The 19732-nt window shown below is 36.8% G+C and overlaps 1 protein-coding gene across 1 annotated transcript; it reads left to right on the forward strand.

Moving 5' to 3' along the window:
* Positions 1–9125: 9125 nt before the first annotated feature.
* On the forward strand, positions 9126–11047 carry LOC148855564 (uncharacterized). Its single transcript, XM_088983770.1, has one exon. The coding sequence runs from the start codon at positions 10338–10340 to the stop codon at positions 10806–10808; it is 471 nt and encodes a 156-aa protein (XP_088839896.1). The 5' UTR covers positions 9126–10337; the 3' UTR covers positions 10809–11047.
* The last annotated feature ends 8685 nt before the right edge of the window (positions 11048–19732 follow it).

Genomic DNA, 19732 nt, shown 5'->3' on the forward strand with positions numbered 1-19732 from the left:
CACAATAGTTCACAACTGCTAATGCATCATATAATCCTTTAATCTTCTAAATGTAATTGGTCATGGATAATGATCCTTTTTATAAGTGTGCAAGCTTTAATCATAGATTATGAATATGATACATATTTGAGGATGAGTAGATTCTCATGAAGGTCTTCCAAAGTGACTTAGGAGTTGTGCACCCAATAACCTGTGCAAGTATAAGTTCAATTGTTAGACAGTGTATGCCCTTTGCTCCAATTAGATTAATGCTTTTATACTAATAAAATTAGTTCACTAATGTTTTATGTTCAAATTGGTATATTTTTGTGAATTACTCCTTAAACTAGACCCTATGAGACTTATGCTAGTTTAAAATGTTCTCAGCCTTGGATAAACTTGGAAAGTTTATCATGACAATGACACTAATGTTCTACCGAAGTGGTGGAGTAGTTTGTCTTACTTGTTGGGGTTAGATCCTAAGTACAATTAGTGGGTGTTTGTAAGAAACATTGGACATGGACCAAATTTTCAGCTATGCCCTATACTTTGGAGACAAATGGACAAAACTAGAGAGTAAGGGTGAGCATTCAATTTATTCGGTTAAAAACTGAATCGAATAAACCAAAATTACTGAACCAAAATTTTTGCTTTGGTTTTTGGTTAAAAACTGAATTTAATTAATATATATAATATTATATATTATAACTTATATATTATATAATATATAAATATTATATATTGAATTTCAATATAATACATTATAATTCGAATTGAATGTGACACTGCACTTAGCAATACATTATAATACATTATAATATTATATATTGTATATTGGGATCCATCTGAGTAGAGGGTGTGACACTACATTTATCAATTATAAGGAAGCAGTCATTCCCTATAAGTAGAGGTGTAAAGGATCAAATTCGAAATGAATAAAGCAATATCTGAATTTGAATTTGATTAGAAAACTCGATATCCGAATTCAATTCGATATCCAATAGATATTGAAAATCAATGTTTGATTTTGAATTTGAATATTTGATTTGATTCAAATTCGACTGATTAATTATTTTAGGTAAGTAATAAATATATAAAATAAATTTTTTATTTATATAAAGTATATAAATATATAAATTATTTATTTAATGTAAATATTATATATAAATTATATAAAATGTTTAAATATTTTATGTATATATAGAAGAATTAAATAATTATTGAAATTCAGATATTTATTGAATCTAATTAGGTCATATTTGAATTCGATTTGATTACTTAAACGATAATAGGATATCCGAAATTGACCAATTATGATATTCAAATTATTCAAATTTGATTCTATTATGTCGGATCTTAAATTCAAAATTGGATTTTCGAATACCGTTGACACCCATACCTATGAGTAATATTTGATTATTTTGGGTTGAGAGATGTTGAAAGAGAAAAGACCATTATAGGCTGAAACCTAATAGCCTTTATCTCATGCCAATCCATTATCTTTGAGCTTCATAGGGATGGTTGAACTAAAGGTCATTTAGACTTTAAGTGTTGGATCCGTACTCTACCCTATTCGATTGGCTCAGTTGTTACTGTCTTGGACAATGAATTCGGCCCATGTGTTTCCTAGCATGGGCTGCTGAACTCATATGGACTGATAGAAGACCTCTGTGGGTCCCACACCATATATTATTCAAGCAATAAGGATTGCAATAGTTATGCTATTGAACTACTTAAGTAATTGGCCTTAGCCCATTAACTAGTAAGAAAGACGAGTTATACTAGTCAATTAGATCTCCATATTATCTAATTTAATTAGAGACCTAACTAAATCAAATTTGGATAGTCCTAATTATAATAGGATTGGATTCTATATATAGGATACAAGAGGGAGAGATCGACTACTACTTGTCTTGCATGCTTTTGCACTCTTTCTCTTTTCTCTTGCTACCCATAAACCTTCTTTTGAATCAGCCTTGAAAGCCATTGTTTTTTCGTTATTTTTGCTGTTTTTTCTATTGTAATACATCAGAATTTGAAGTGGTTTCACAACTACAAAGTTCCAAACTTGTTGGAGAAGGTGTATTTCACTAAAACTTGTTGTAGGATCGACCTTTACTATCAACTGTGCCATCTTGAGTTGGGAGTTTGGGTTTGAACCTTAGGCGTGAACCACTACACTGTGGGAATTACAACTTGTGGTCTCCGTATTAGGTATGTTGAAATTTAATTTGATTCAATATATCCAATGCTAAATCGATCATAGGAGAATCTGGTTCTCCAAATCTAGAAAATCCAAATCTCAAGTTCAGATTGGAAAATTTTTGAAATTCAGTCAATAAACCCTAACTGGTTCGGCCAACACATTAATGTTTACAGTCTGTACATCATCAGTGAGAGAGGAGAGCAATGAGCAACCAACGAAAGATAAGCCGGTCTTGCTCAACCTAGGCCAAGTATTCTAAATTTGATTTAATAGAGGAATTGGCTGCATTCTTATTTGGGCAAGGAAATGAGCCATCAACATAACCATAAAGGGCAGTGTCCCTTCAGATATTATTTGCATGGACCAAACATTTGAAATTTAAATGTACAAGTAAGAATGCATGAATCAAGTTGGATGAGATGTAAGTTGGTCTGTTACCTCCAAAAGATACATGAGTAAGTGCTCCAATTAATGATCAATCACCTACTCTCGTCTAATGGATGAACACTTTCAAAAGAGGAAATTAAAAAACAAATATCAGACTAGAGTCATCAATAGACATCTGCAGTCGATTGGCTGATCTTGATCATTCTTTTGTTCAGTGAAGAGGACCAAAACCAAAACTTCAGTTTTGTGAAGAAAACACTTTTCCTCGGTGGCTTTTAGTTGTGACGAGACCACAATTCCAGAAAGTTGTAACAAATTTTCCAACTTTATACGTTGTCATATACAAAATATATATTGTGCAAGTTGCTACCGACCATTGTTTTGTTTATTTTCGATAGTGCTAGGATACAACATTTCCCACCTGAGAGAGAGAGAGAGAGTGATGAGCCTAAGCCTATATGATTCGTTGATTCCATACCTTTCCGAGTAAATGCTTCATATTTCACGAGTATTATATTCAACGTATATCACCAAAGAGGAAAAAGAGGACATGACCCTATACAAAATTAAAAAAGTTGAAATTGATAGATTTTCCTTTTTTTTAACTGGATTAATTGCATCTACCTTAGTGGATTCTGATTGTGCAAACATTCAGATAGTTGTTTTTAATATTTTAAGGGACAAGTGTCAAAATTTTCTACATGCTTACTCATGTATTCGCTATGTGTATCTACCTAATCCCGACAAAATTTGTAAATATAATCTTAGGGCAGTATGTAGGTGAGGTTTGAATTAAGAAGAAAAAGGAATTAAGCCTATTGGGTCAGATTTGGGATAGAGTCAGTTGAATTAACAAAAAAGAAAATCAGTATCAAACTCAATGCCATTGACATCTCTGCTTACATCCAAGGATCAAAATTTTACAACATTTTGGTTTATATCAGCCAATACTTGTGGTAGGGTACTACCGATTATGTTGTTATTATGGCTGAAAGTGGTGTAAAATGTCTATAATTTAAAAGTCCACCAATGATGTACTTATGTAATAATGGTGTCACTGGAAGTTTCCAGTTTACATAAGTGCCACTGGAAACTTGGTTACATCAGACAATGACAATGGCAGGCCATTGTCTATAAATAAACTAAAATAGACGGGTTCAGTGTATCGATATTTTAAAGCTTGGTTACATAACTTTTGTCCAGTCCAGTGACACTAATGAATTACTCCTATAACACGTCTTAAAACTTTTCTCTTCTTCTGATGCAGCGTGGAAGCAATGAGAATCGGAGCTGGCTATGTAAGCACTGGGCATTCACTAGCACCTAGCGAATAACACCGATTTCTCTAGGAGAGAGAAAATGTGGCGAAAATAGGAAGAAGAGAACTTGAAGAAATTCTGAAAATCTGACGTATGAATTGGTGAATAACTTTGGGAAAATAGCAGTATTTATAATACATTTGGAAATTGTAAAAGAACTAGGAAAGAACATGAATCTTGATCCTCTTGGGCTGTCTTGATAAGGTCGAACCCTCTTGGAATTCTTGGGCTTGATCTTCCACCATCCAATCTCCCTGGCTCTCCTAATGCATGAATCTAGGAGTCTTGGATTTCTTGATGCTTCTTGGAGTCTTTGTTGGATCTTGATTGGAGTCTTGAATTCTTGTTAATCTTGGAAGAGTCTTGATAATCTTGGATTTGATAAGTCTTGGAGTCTTGGAAGAGTCTTAATGGATCTTGAATTATCCTATTATCCTTTCTTGACTTATCTTGGACTCTTGACCTTATCCTAGGAGCTGCCGCCCCTAGGGATGAGATGGGCCTTGGGATGGGCCTCCATCATTCTCCCCCACTTGGAGAGAACTCGACCCCGAGTTGTGACGAGGATAGGCAAGTGTTATCTCTGGCAGGTACCAGTGAATGTCAGCAACGTTGAAGGTCTTGGATATACCCATATGATCTAGTAGGTCTACTATATAGGCATTATCATTAATCTTCTTCACTATCTTGTATGGACCATACTTCTGAGGCTTCAACTTGTTGTAGGTACCTACGGGAATTCTTTCCTTCCTTAAGAAGACCATAACCTCATCACCTACATCAAACACTTGAGGTCGGCGGTGTTTGTCTGCGGCCATCTTGTACTTGGCGTTGGATTGCTCTAGCTTCTGCTTCACGGCGTCTTGGACGAACTGGATTTGTTCTGCCATTTGCTCTGCTGAGATACTGGCACTGGGAACCTTGGGTAGTTTCACTAAATCCAGTGCATGGTTAGGGACATTCATGTACACGATGGAGAATGGGGATCTACCTGTAGAACTATGCACTGCATTGTTATAGGCGAACTCAGCCTAGGCTATGGCGAAGTCCCACTGTTTCGGCCGTTCCCGGCATATGCTGCGAATTAAATTCCCTAAGGTTCGATTTACCACTTCTGTTTGTCCATCTGTCTGCGGATGGGCTGTACTGCTGAAATTAAGTGATGAATCAAACAACCTCCACAGGGTCATCCAAAAGTAACTGAGGAACCGTGTGTCACGATCTGAAGTGATGGTCTTGGGTACCCCATGTAAGCGAACAATCTCCCTGAAAAATAATTTGGCTGTTGCGGATGCATCTGCTGTTTTCCTCTGGGTCTTTGGCAAGCCTAGCACGAAATCCATGGACAATTCTTCCCATATAGCAGTAGGAACGGTAGGGGCATGTAGAGACCTGTGTTCTGGGTTTGTCCCTTAGTTGTCTAACAAACATAGCACCTTCTTACGATGGTAGACACATCCCTTCTCAATTTCGGCCAGTAATATCGCTCCTTAACAGCTTCTATTGTTTTGTCCCTTCCCAACTGTCCTACTAGTCCACCCCCGTACAAATCCCTGATGATCTTTTCGCGGAGGGAGGTGCAAGGGATACGCAGCTGCTGATGTAAAGGAATTGATTAAGAACGGATATTATGTGGGGTACCAGAAAAATTCCTTTATATTAGGGTTCTTAAAGAGGATGAACTTGGATGAGTCCAAGTTTAGGCCCTATACCTCAAGTGAATATGATGAGGCCTTGTCTAAAGGAAGCCAAAATGGTGGTGTTGCTGCAATTGTGGATGAAATCCCTTACATCAAGATCTTCCTTGCAAAAGCATTGTTCAAAGTACACCATTGTTGGACCCAATTACAAGACTGATGGGTTTGGCTTTGTGAGTCTCTCTCTCTCTCTCTCAAAACACACACAAAAAGGTGTTTGTTTCTTATCTTAATACCTTGTCCTCATCTCCCAGGCTTTTCCAATGGGCTCCCCTTTAGTCTCCTACGTGTCCAGAGCAATCTTAAATATAACAGAAGGGGACAAAATGAATATGATTGAACAGAAATGGCTTGGGATTCAATCCAGTTGTGAAGACCAAGGTTCAACAGTCTCTTCAAACAGCCTTAGCCTCAGTAGCTTTTGGGGCCTCTTCCTCATCACAGGAGTTGCTTCGGCTTTCTCACTCCTTATATTCTTAATTTCCTTCATTTACAAACATAGAAATATTTTGACAGATATAGGTTCAGGAAAATCCTTATGGAGAAGATTGGTCACCATGGCAAAATATTTTGACCAGAAAGATTTCTCACAGACCACAGGATCCATGGCTCAACAAATAATGGAAATTAGAGTTGTTCAAGACTTTTCATATTTGGATGATGCTTCACAGAACTCTTCAAACATTTCAGACCAAACTGCTCAAAACAGCATCTTAGAAGGAGAGGAAGAAGATGGAAACCTCTTTTCCGCAGAGTAATCATTGACTTATTTTTTCATCTTTTCACAGTGAAGCTTGTAGAACATCTATATGCTCATTTGAGTTAGAATCTTCATCCTAATGTTTCCACTAGTGTTCTTCAAAACCTGTTGGCATGTTTTCTGAAACCAGCAATAATATCAAAATGGATAATGCTGCTGGATGCACCCTTGAATCGTTGTTTAATTGGCGAATTTTAGATAGATTCACTGGGTGGTTGTCATAGATCTTACAGTCTATAATGCTGTGTTTGGTTTAAAAGAAAAAGAGACAAAAGAAAAAGGGAAAAGAAAGGAAGAGAAACAGAATAGGCTTCAATGTCCCACTATTTAGCTATCCCATGGTAAAGGTAGGGAAAATTCATTTTCTGTTGTTTGGTTAGAGAGGAAAAATAGATGAAAATATCCTTAGTTTTGCTTTGAAAATATCCTTAGTTTTGCTAGTTCTAATTAACTGCTTAGCAACATGTCACACATGGGGAATTCAATGGCTTTTTGTGGTAATCATGAGTAGGGTTTATATTATAATTGTAAAATTGACAGTTTGGGCTCTAAATTGATTTTATATTTAAAATATGTGCCCCTAATAGTGTATCCAATGTTTTGCAATAATTCAAATAAATTTGTAATAGCCATCTAATTATATAGTAATTTTTTAATTCCTTCACGAGGTTTACAGTTGGGCCTACAACATTTACTAATCAAATTCTAAACTCCTTGTCCAATTCATAATGACCGATATGTAGTAGACATGTAAGGCCCATACCAACAAAGAAAAAATTGACCAAATGGGCCCCAGATTGATAACAAAAAAATGAAATGTAAGCCCATGTTGGCCGTATTATGCATGTTTGTATTACTCGTAATAATTCAATGCAATAATAATCTTGAACAAAAATAGGATGTGATCATACAACATTAATGCAGCGGATTTCGAGTTAATGTGTTTGGCTGAAAGTAGTGTTAGGATGAGTGACCTCCTGAAAAGTACTTTTATTGCATTCTAACTTTTTTTATAAAAAAAATCTTAAATAAAAATAATATTAAAAAATAAATCATTTAAAGTATGTGTTTGATTCGTTTATGTTTATTGAGTAAATGTTTTGTACTTGTGTGGTTGCAAAACTGAGAAAAGCAATTAATGGAGGGTGTTTATGATACATAGGCGTCATTAGGCACTACATCAGCAAAGGTGCCAATAAACGCTTACTCGTTGGGGAAGCTTCAAAATGGAGCTTCTTGAAATGGGAAAGGCGCACAGAAATCAATACGTACGGATGTGCATAATAAGGCCTTTGCTGATGGGGTGCCTATGTGATAGTGTTTACTAAATAAATGTAAATGGAATCAAACACATACAAAGAAACAAACAATACTTGCATTGTCCATGGCTTGATGCAACTCAATCTTGGAGATGTTTGGTTCCGTTGGTGTTTATTGAAAAAACGTCACCACATCAATACTACATAAGCATTGGCATTTATTGCAAATAAAGCAAAATGAAACAATTGTTTGGTTTCATCATTTATCAAATAAATGGTAGGAACCTGAACGTTTTATTTTTTATGCATGGGGCATTTGGGAAAACGTCAAATTCTTCCTTCCCCCAATGCCCCAGCGTTTCTTGAAACCAAATACTGATGTGACACACTTTAATGACTATTAATTTGAGGTGGAGAGTAAAAAACGTAAACAATAAAAACAGGAAACATTTAAAGTAAAAAACTTTTAAAGTAAAAAAGTATAAATAAATGTTTAAAGTGAAAAAGTGCAAATAAATGCCCTATCCATAAATGCCCACAGAACCAAATACATACCTTATTCCAATAACTATTTTAGGTTTGCAAATAATTGTTCCACCATTTCACTCCAACTGCCACATCTTTTGGGTAAAATACTTAAAGCATACCATGACTTTTCTAAAATTGACTTAAATATACTTTGGGTTTTTCAAGTAGACTTAAACATACATTCCACCAATGTTTTAAAAAACAGCCCAGAACTGGAACTGTTTTGAACACTGGTTTCTTAGTTGACGGTTGAACTGTCTGGCTCAAACAGGTGACACGTTATGACAAAAAAACCTAAAAAATAAAAAAATATATATAATTAAAATAAAAAATGGCTAAAAACAATTGAATGGGTCAAATGGGTCAACAGTTTGACTACCCAGATTAATGGGTCATTGATGACTGGGTTTGGGGTAAAATAAAACCGGTTACTTGAATGTTCCTGGGCCAAACAGTCCAACCATATGGGTCAAGAGCGGTTCAAAAACCATGCTTTCCACCGTTATCTTAAACAATTTAAATAGAAAGACACTTCTACCCTTTGTTTTGTTAAGATGTGAAATAGGCTATCTTCTACTTTCAGACACCAACCTTGCAAGTCTTCATTTATAATTTTAAAGAATGAAGCCACTGCCACTATTGGGCCTGCCCTTCTATGCCCTCTTTAAAAGTTTAAACAACGAACTATTCACAGATTGCTGAGAAGAGAATATCCAAAGATGATGGTGGTTTCTACCATTTGTTTTAAAATGATAAATTTCTTTTTTGTCTTTCTTTTTCTTTTCGTATTTTTTTGGGCTCTGTTTTTCTTTTACATCAAATCCCGCAATCTAATAAAGCTCCTCAGAGACTTGGTTGAATTGGAAGGATATCAACGTGGTTACGTGGTGAAGGGTGCTATATTTTTGGCTCACACTGCATAAACCACAAGGAGCAGAGCAACTTTTAGCTAGGGCCTAGGGGAATACTTAATTGAATAAACTATTGACGTCAAAAATTCCTTCAAATTTCAAAACCTCATATCTTCGATCTTCAACGACTTAAGCCCAAGAAAGAAAAAATTAGCAAAACCTTATGAAGTTGAATTAAATAAAAAAACAGATTCAGTAATTAGAAAAGTTGACAAATCCACAAGAAAAAATTAGAAAAACAAAAGAAAAAGTTTGTTAATGAAAGATAGTAGAAACCAACAACGAAAACGACCACGCCTCGTAACTCGAGAATGCGTGATCTGAGAAAGCGTCAAGTTGAACGTTTTCCCGTTTTTGCATCCATTGCTACCAATGGCTACATGACATGGCCATTACGTGGCGGCTGATGTGGCGTCAACGAGATCTACACCATCGTCGGAGATCTGCACCACCACCAGTCTGCAACAAGATGTACACCATCACCAGTCTGTAACGAGATCTACACCATCGCTGGAGATCTACACCATCACCTAGATCTGGTAGTAGATGAGAGCATGTTGACCGAATGTGAATTATTTTAGTTCATTCGTTGATCATATTATTAAGCCGTGTTTGTGGGTTAGTTATAGAGTTAGTTATTGAGACGGTTATGTAGGCATGCATTATAGAGTCTTTTTAGACTGAAACAGGATGTACGGACCCGTCAAAGTTGGTGATGCTGAATTTGTCAGGTGCTGGATTATTTTACACGTAACAGGTAGATCAATATTCCCGTCGCGGAAGATGCGTGCTGGGTTTTGGACGGTTCTGGGTTTAAGGTTATATATGAGGGTGAATCAACCTGGAGAGACTTTGCTGTAGCGTGGCTAACAGAGCCTCGCTTCAGGAGAGAAATGGTGGTCGCTCCTCGCTCGGCCTGTCGGCCATGCCTTTCTCCTAACGCCATGTTTCTCTGATCAGTTAGGGATTCAATGGCAATGGTTCATCTCTTCCTTTCCCTTCTGATCACTTCATTTGATACTAGAAAAAGTAAAACTATTGTTCTTTAAGACTCTTGAGCATTTATATATTGTCTTTTTTGAATGATAAAATATAGAGAAAGGGAGAAACATAAACTGTTATTAGACGTAGATTTCATTACAGGAAATACTATAGTTTTTCTACTTTTTGTTTTTCTCGTGGTGGATTCCAAATTTTCCAATACAAATAGATGATTTCACATCTAATTCATCCACTGAATTAGTTTGAAGCTCATCCAACCAACAGTGCTGCACTCTCTATAGCAAAAACCATGAATCGGAAAGCCGTCCTAACACGTCACCCTTCATTGAATTTGAATCGTCGCCGACCGTTCCTAGAGAGGCAGTCCCATTGGCGAAGCCCATCACGATCACGTATAGCAGAGTTGGCCGGTGAGACGACGGCAGAGTGCGTAGCGGTATGTTGTTGTTGCCCGTGTGGGCTGATGAACCTACTGGTACTTACAGTGTACAAGTTACCGGCAGGGCTATGCCGGAAAGCATTGAGGAAGAGAAAACTACGGATGTTGAAGAATGTGGGACTATTGCCACAGCAACGGGGTTGCACTTGTGGTTATGACGAGACCGATCACGTACAGATATGCCCAATGTCCATGGATGAGTGGCTGCCCATGGTAGACAAGTCGGATGATTCGGAAAAGGAGGTTCTTGAGCTGGAGAAAGAGATGTGGAAGAGGTTCTATAGCACTGGGTTTTGGAGGAGCCCCTCGCAACGGGAATAGCAATGGTTTTAACGGTAAGAAAATGGTTCAAATTGCCAAAAGAAGAGAGAAGAAGGAAGAAAGAAACAAAGGAAACTATGTTATTGATGAATGGAGTTGGGTTTAGGGTGGACTATCTCTTTCAAAATGTATACAATTAATGGAAAATGGGGCTTGACAAACAATAAAATCTTGAAGATCTGTTACTATGTACTTGAAGTGTTTGCGATACAGAGATTTCATTTGGTTAAAAGATCAAACACTTTGTCTTGTCTTTATATGTCTTATTACTTATGTGTGTATTACTTAAGATATATGTTTGGGCTTTAATGCATTATTATATATATATAGAAACTCGGTACGTAGCTTGGTTTTGCGAAGAAGAAGAAGAAGAAGAAGGTACGTAGCTTGGCCTAGCTGGATTTAATCCCAATGTGGGTCATTGCGTACATGCTTTTACTTCGCTAAAATGCTAACAGGTTGGTCGCAGGGCAATCATGTAAATCATGTCGTTATGATCATTTGTGTCTAATCAATTAATGATAGCGAAGACCCTTGTTAGAGGGTTGTCGAATGGGTGTTGATTCCAAAACCATCACCGAATCTTGTAGGTTCTATTGGTGAAGCAACAACTATGATTCCAGAGGGCATTGCAAAGATTCCCATCCTCCTACTGAGATTCTCTAATTCCTAACCCTAAACCTTCCATTTTCCCATGACGAAAGAAAAGCATCCATTCGTCCCAACATCATCAACTCTGTTACACAGTGTTTGTTCTTTGCATCTCACCCTTCTTCCTTTATTTCCACTTACTCACACAGTCTTGGTCCTATCCCCTTTGAACTTGGCTTCAAATTTTGCTACCAATGTTGATGACATGGCCCTACCCTCCCTTGTTGTAAAATGGTACAAAACTCACAAAAACATAGCACAGTTTGCACAGAAGAAACAAAACTTGTGGAAGAAAAATCTGTCCTCTAACTCGTCGAATGACAATATATATAAATACATATTCCATGAGGTCAATATATGTGATGAGGTCAACATTTGTGATGAGGTCAATATAGTTGCGATGAGGTCTTAGAAAAGATTACGTGGTGAATGTCTTTGGGTTGCCAACCTAGCTTTCCGGAATGTTTGAATTTTCTTTAACAGAATCTTGTTCCGTCACCCCCCTCCATCAAGTTGGGCATGAAGGGAACGAATGCCTTACTTGCCGAGTACATAATGAAATCTATCAGCTCCTAAGGCTTTGGTAAACAAGTCAACTAGTTGCTCCTCTGTTGAAAGGTGAGAGGTTTTGATTGTCTTGGTTTGAAAATGTTCACGCATGAAGTGACAATCAATTGCTATATGCTTCGCCCGTTCGTAAAAACCTGGATTTGCTGCTATGTGAAAAGCCGCTTGACTATCACAATGAAGCAATAATGGTTGAGTGACATAAATGTTGAGATCACCAAGGAGGCGTTTAAGCCATAGCAACTCTACAGTGGTGAAAACCATTGCATGATATTTCGCCTCAGCTGATGAGTGGGCTATAGTGTTCTATTTCTTTGTCTTCCAAGATACAGGTGAATTACCAACAAAGATCACATACTCCGTTGTGGATCGCTGGGAGATTGGACAATTGCCCCAGTTAGCATCACATTAGGCTTGAACAATAAAATCATTTGATGAAGGTAAGGAAAGGCCTTTGTTTGGAGAGGTAGAGAGATATCTAAGGATGCAATCATGTGAGCTTCAGTTGGGTGTTGCATATGTTGAACGAGGGCACGAATAGAGTAACAGAGTTCTGGTCATGTTAGGTTAAGTACACTAATCAGCCAAAGAGACGGTGGAAATGACTGGGGTCCAGAAATAAGGAACTTTGCTCGTCAAACCGTAGTTGTTGTTCCATTGGAAATAATGCTGGGCGACAACTAGTCATGTCGATTTCATGTAGTATGCCAAGTAGATACTTTCGTTGATGTAAAAAAAAATCCAGATGAAGAGCATTGAACCTCAATCCCTAAGAAATAAGTGAGTAGTCTCAAATCTTTGAGACGGAAATGCTTGTGCAAGTATTACTTTAGATCATTAATGTGATTAAGATTACTGCTAGTGATGATCATATCATCGACATAAACAAGAATGGCAATGTATGAACCTGAATTAGAGGAGAAGAATATCGAGTAGTCATTTAACGACTGAGTAAGCACATATTGCTTGAGGGCATCTGAAAATTTTTCAAACCATTGTTGAGAGGCTTTCCATGGACCATAAAGGGATTTGTTTAGTTTACACACTCGATTGTCTTCTAGATTAGAAAGTCTTGGTGGAATTTCCATGTAGACTTCCTCATGCAGATCGCCTTTCAAAAAAACATTATTAACATTAAGTTGGTGAAGGGTCCATCCCTGACTGGCATCAACTGACAAAAGGCACTAGACTGTAACTATTTTTCCCATTGGTGCGTATGTGTCAAGGAAGTCCAGACCCTTGACTTGAGTATACACCTTATCCATAAGTCTTGCCTTCTAATGCTCGATTGTTTCATCAGCTTGATACTTGATTTTCTACACCCATCGTGCACTAATGGCTCGTTTTCCTGCCTGAAGTTCAACAAGAGTCCATGTGTTATTTTGATTCAATGTTGAAAGTTCATCTTTCATAGCTTGCCACCACCGTGGATCAAGAATTGCATGATTATATGTGTGTGGCTCAATTAGGGTGTACACATGATGAAGGAAGCTATTTGAGTACTAAAAGAATTGACAATCATAATCCCTTAAGTACGCCGAAGTTTTTCATTGTCGATGAGGGTGAGTTATGTTAGCTAATCCATTGTTAGGACAAACCTGATTGGCCTGGACTGAGTTAGGCTAAGTCCGGTTAGGTTGAACTATTTGCTCATCATGTGGAAGGCAATCAATGTTGTCAAAAGTGGGCAATGGTATAACTGATCCTGAATTGGTGAAAGGAGTTGATTCATTCAGCATGAATGGGAAATGATTTTCATTGAAGACAATATCGTGTGAGGTGAAGATTTTCCGGCAATCCAAATCAAAGATTTAGCTTTTTGTCCAAATGGATATTCGACAAACACTCATCTGGTTGCATGAGTAGCAAACTTGTCACGAGTACAACTGTGATTTTTGGCATAGACCAAGCAACCGAATATGCGAATATGCGAATATGATCGTACGTCAAAGGTCGATTAAACAATAATTTGAAAGGTGTCTTGCTACCGAGTATTTGAGTTGGAAGATAATTGATCAAATATGCCACTCTAGTCACACACTCTCCCTAAAAGGAAAGAGGAAGGCCTGCCTGGAAGTGAAGCGCTCGAGCTATCTCAAGCAAATGTTTGTGTTTATATTCAACCACTGCCTTTTTGTTGTGGTGTGTCAATGCAAGTATGTTGATGGATAATTCATTATTGTAATAAGAAGCTCTTCATGGGATGTAAAAAAAATTCCAATCCATTATCCGTCTGCACGTACAAAACATTGAAATTGTGTTTTGACCATATTTCATAAATGAGAAAAATAATAAAGAACTTGAGTTTTATTGTGCATCAAATACAACCAAGTGCTATGGGAAAAGTCATCTACCATGGGGAGAAAATATCATGCATAACTATGAGAAGGAGTAGAATAACTGCCCCAAATGTCAACATGAACTAAATGAATCTATTTCGTTGCTTAAGAGATGCTTATGGGAAATGGCATACACGATTGCTTTGCATGATGGAAAGTATCACATGGCAATCCTGTAGGAATAGTGGAAATGCCATGAACTAATGAAAGAGAATGTCTAAAAGTATGGCCCAGACACTTGTTCCATGTTCACTAGTAACTTCACTGTGGGCAGTTAAAGCAAAGGAACATGGAGCATCAATGGTGAAGTGGTAGATTCCATTTAGTGCCTCACCCTTGCCAATCACTTTCCTCGACATTAGGTCCTAAATCACACAAGTAGTTGACAGGAAAAGGCTAGTGCATCGCAATTGATCAATTAATTTTTTAATGGAGATCAAACTGCAATGGAAACAAGGTATATGGAAAACCTCATGAAGAGTAATATCGGGGGTCATCATAATTGACCCTTGATGTGTAGCTTGCAAAACCACTCCACTAGGCAAGCGGACTGACTTAGGTTGGGCCAATACTTTGTGAATAGTAAGGAATTTCATATCAAAGACCATATGATCTAAAGCTCCACTATCAAAGATCCAAGAAAGTTGGTTGGGAAAGGTAACGAGAGCCTTACTAGAGGCATTGGTTGCGACATAATCGACCTCGGTTTCTTGTAGTGCTCACATTTCACCTTAGGCTTGGTCTGGTATTAGACATCAAATGGTTCTTGGAAAAATTTGCAAAGAGTGCTACTCCACCATCAAGATCTATATTGATTGGTGTGTTGATGATAGAAAAGTGTTTTTCTTCCTGGACTGCTAGAGCGTATGCCCTATTGATGTTTAGCAAAGGAACCAATCCAAGAATATTGGATCTAACATTGTTGAAGACATCACCGAATCCCATGAGAAACTGATGTAGCTTCTCATCTTCGTGCATGGCCACAAATTGTTTAGCTACTTCGCAAGTGCACTCAGGTACAAGAACCAAAGTTTGGAGCTCATCCCATAGGGCCTTCAACTTGGTGAAGTAGGCTGCTACCGAAAGACTTCCTTGCTACAATGTTGCAAGGTTTTTCTTGGTCTGGTAGGTTCTTGGTGCATTCTTCTACGAGAACCTCTCTTCAAGATCTTTCTAGATTTCACTGGTCGTGTTTGCGTAGACAACACTATCATGGAGTTCACATGCCAATGAATTGAAAATCCAAGAAATCACCATCGAATTGCATTTGATCCAAAGTGATTCTTGTGGTGACTCTACATCAGGCTTCAACAGTGAACCATTGACAAAGCAATACATGTTCTTGGCTCTTAAGGCATTTCTCATCGCACGCTTTCAAGTCAAGTAGTTATCTCTGTTTAGTGGACAAGATACCAACAGAGTCCCTGGATTATCCAAGGTATGCAAGAAACATGGTGAATCGTGATTCAACTCCATTGCAAGAAAGCCAGACGGAGGAATGAAATACAGAAGCTCAGAATGGCTTTGATACCATGTAAAATGCTACAAAACTCACAAAAATAGAGCATAATTTGCACAGAAGAAACAAACTTATGGAAGAAAAATCTGTCTAATTCATTCTCAACTCGTCGAATGACAACATATATAAATACATATGCAATGAGGTCAACATATGCGGTGAGGTCAATATATGCAATGAGTTCAACATATGCGATGAGGTCTTAGAAAAGATCATGTGGTGAATGCCTTTGGGTTGCTAGCCAGACTTTTTGGAATGTTCGAACTTTCTTTAACAGAATCTTGTTCTATTAATAATTTTTCTAATATCAAATTTAAACCCTTCGAGTATTACCTAAACCCTCAAATTTAGTGTATAAAATCCTCTTCCTTATCTCTCAAATGCTCGACTACTTTATCTATTACCACTGCTTTGGTCTACCTTAAAGGTCATGGTGTGTCATGCATTCGGGTATCTCTCTACCATTTCCCACCACTACAAGCATTAAGAGGTCTTTAGTTTTGAAAGGAGATATATATTGATCAAATCATCATTTATGAGGCCACTAATCTATTGGGTGGCAACACATCTGCTAATTAGTCGGGTTGAGGCAATGCATAAATACCTTTTCCTTGATGAACTTGTTAAATTCCAAGTGTGCAATTTGCGGGGCAAAAAAAAAAAGAAATAAGAAATAAAAAAGAAAAAAAGAGAAAAAAAAAGAAAAGAAGATAGGAAAGAACAATGAAGAAGAAATTGGGGCAACTTAGAATAGAGGAACGATCAAGGAAGATTGAAAAATTGGAAAACTTTGAGGAAATGGAAGTCAAGAAAATTCAAAGTAGGGAATCTAGGGAAGATGAAAAGTGAAAGGGAATGATGGAGAAATATTTGCAGAAGGTTGGAAAAGAAAGAAGTGGTGTAAAGAAAAGGGGCATATATATGTTTCAATCATTTTAGAATTAGTTGACTTGAGCATTTTTCTCTCAATTCCCTACCATGTGAAGTTCACCATGATCAGTGAAGAAACATGGTTCATATTAGAAGATATGAAGGGTATGTAAGAAAAAAATAGAGAAAAAGAAAGAAAAAATGAAGAAGAAAAGATAAACAAAAATGATGATGAGAAGAAAATAGCAACCCTACTTAAAGGTCAAGAATCTTTTTTCCCATTGTAAATAAGTTTTGAACCTTTTACCATTCATTTCAGGTCCCCTGTCCTAAACCACGTTTCGTCCCATTCATTAAGTCATCCTCAATCCCTTAAATATTGGTAATTTAGCACGGGATAGACTTAGTTGGTTAGCGATGAGGGATTTTGTTTTGAACCTTTTTTAATCAAGCATCTCTCATCACAAATCTTCTTGTTAACCAGGAAATAGGTAGTTTCCCATAAAGCTCGGGTGTTTCCCAAAGCAAATATATGATTGTCTCATTCGCATTTTCAATGCACATGCATTTATAATTCATAAGGTTTTGATCAACTCTTTTGAAGAGGGACAAAATACTTTTATCTCTTGCTAAGGCGTGGCGTGGGTCCCTTTAGACATAATTGTTCTATCCTAAATCAATGCTAGTGACATCTCTTGTTTCGGTCTCATAACTTCTTAGAAAAATGTATAATAAAAAAAGAAGATAAAAATTCTCATATCCTTTATGTTTAAGTTGCATTGTCTTTCTACTCTTGAAGTTACAAAGAAAAAGTAAAAAAAAAAAAAAAGAAGAGAGAGATAAAATGAGGGTAGCCCATGGTGTTTGACACTCGAATCGAACACAAATATTTCTCAAAGAAGAAGTTCAAGTTGCACCATTGCAAAAGTCTTTTAAAAAGGATTTCAATTATTCATTGTGCACAAAAAAAAGAATAAAAAAGAATAAAAAAGAACAAAAAGAACAAAAAAGAACAAACATAAGTAATAAAAAGAAAAATGCAAAGTGTGGTATATAAAAATGTTAGGAAAATGATTCCCAACAAGGAGAGTGATTAAGTAAGAAATGACAATTAAGTTAAATAGAATCTGTTGAGATGATATTTCTAGAATTTTTATTGCATTTTGCATCTATCCTATTATTGACATTCTCGAATATTCAACCTTGTCATTATTGCACAATAAGTTATTCACTATTATACAATTATTTTTCCGCTATTGCACATAATTTTTCCGTTATTGCACATGATTATTTTCGCTATTACACAATAAGTTTTCCACTATTGCACATGAGTTTTCCTTCTCTAGCACTGAATAAATCAAGATTTTTCGCTATTGCACATAAGTTTTTCACTATTGCACATAAGTTTTTCATCATTGCACATGAATTTTTGTGCTATTGCATATGAGTTTTCCGCTATTGCACATGAATTTTCTGTCATTGCACATGAGATTTTTCACTATTGCACATGAATTTTTCGTTATTTCACATGAGTTTTCCGTCATTGCACATGAGACTTTTTCGCCATTGCACATGAGTTTTTTCACTATTGCATAGTAGTTTTTTTCGTTATTGCATATAATTTTTTCTACTATTGCATGATAATTTTTCTACCATAGCACATGATTTTTTTTTCTGCTTTACAGCACACGTTTTTCCTTTTGCATTATGGTACATGATTTCCCGCTTTATAACACATGAATTTCGCTACATAGCACATAGATTTTTCGCCTTCTACACATCATAAATCAAAGTTTTCCACTCTATAGCACACAAGTCTCTCCGCCTTTGGCATATTACAAATAAAAAATTTCCGCTTAATAGTATACACATTTTCCACCTTTGGTACATCACAATGAATATTTTTCGCTCTATTGCACACAAGTTTCTTTTTCGGCACTTTGACACATCATGAATCACTGATTTCTTCGCTTTATAGAACATGGGCATTTTCCACTACACTAGATAGCACAATTTTAATCAAGGCTTTATCATTGTTTTTAATCACCGCATGGCACATTATTGATTTCAATGTTATGCTTTCTCACCTTACGATAAATAACTAACTTCACTCCATAAGATCATTTAATACTTATTGGAAAGTTCATTGTTGCCAAAATTAAATAGATTTCATACATTGAGTTGCTTTTATCGTTGTTTTTTACTTGTTTTTAATGATTTTCTTTATGACAAATGTATCCTCATTCCGAATGTTCATAATACCTAGGAAGGGTCACTTTTCCAAGAATAAAATGGCATGAACATGATGAAGCAATGTTGCACGGGAACTCCTTTTCGTTTCAATCCTCCTTCCACGTCTTGTCCCTATTCCAATTTTGCCCTTCACAAAAATCTCTATATGCTTCTTTTGGTCTTTGTTGTTTTGTCGTTTCTTACCTCACAACAAAGAGGGGCAGCTGTCAGCCCCCGATTTTTGTTCGGTCCACCACTTGAACCTCTAATTTACCCCAAACACCCGATCAGACCCATCCAATCTCTCTGGAACATCCAAACCCCCCCCCCCCAAAAAAAAAAAAAACAAAATATGAATTTTACCCCAAGAGCTCTCAGATCCACCGTTAAACTTATCTGATACTGATCCAATGGCCCTAATTAATCCCTATCAACACCTTGACCACTAGATCAAACACAACCACTAGACCCAGGACCTCCCAAAACACCTACCATGAAATTTGAACTTAAGATTCCTCCGTTTACCCTTCCATCAAGTCGAGACTCCCTTTTAAGCCCTTTCGATAGCCTAAAACACCCACAACCTAGATCCTCTTGATTCAAACACATCTCAACCGATCAAGCCACACCATTAAACTTTAGATACATCAAAACACCTGACCATAAGGTCTCAACCCCAGATTCCCCCATTTACCCTTTCATCAAACCAAGACACCATTCTGAAACATTCTATCGACCCAAATTCC

This window comes from Nelumbo lutea, chromosome 4, assembly GCF_056320005.1.
Source record: "Nelumbo lutea isolate HS-2025 chromosome 4, American lotus-T2T, whole genome shotgun sequence".
NCBI lineage: Eukaryota > Viridiplantae > Streptophyta > Magnoliopsida > Proteales > Nelumbonaceae > Nelumbo > Nelumbo lutea.

Bases quoted from the DNA above. Each gene is read 5' to 3' on its own strand.
- LOC148855564 (XM_088983770.1), top strand. From the start codon at position 10,338: ATGAATCGGAAAGCCGTCCTAACACGTCACCCTTCATTGAATTTGAAT.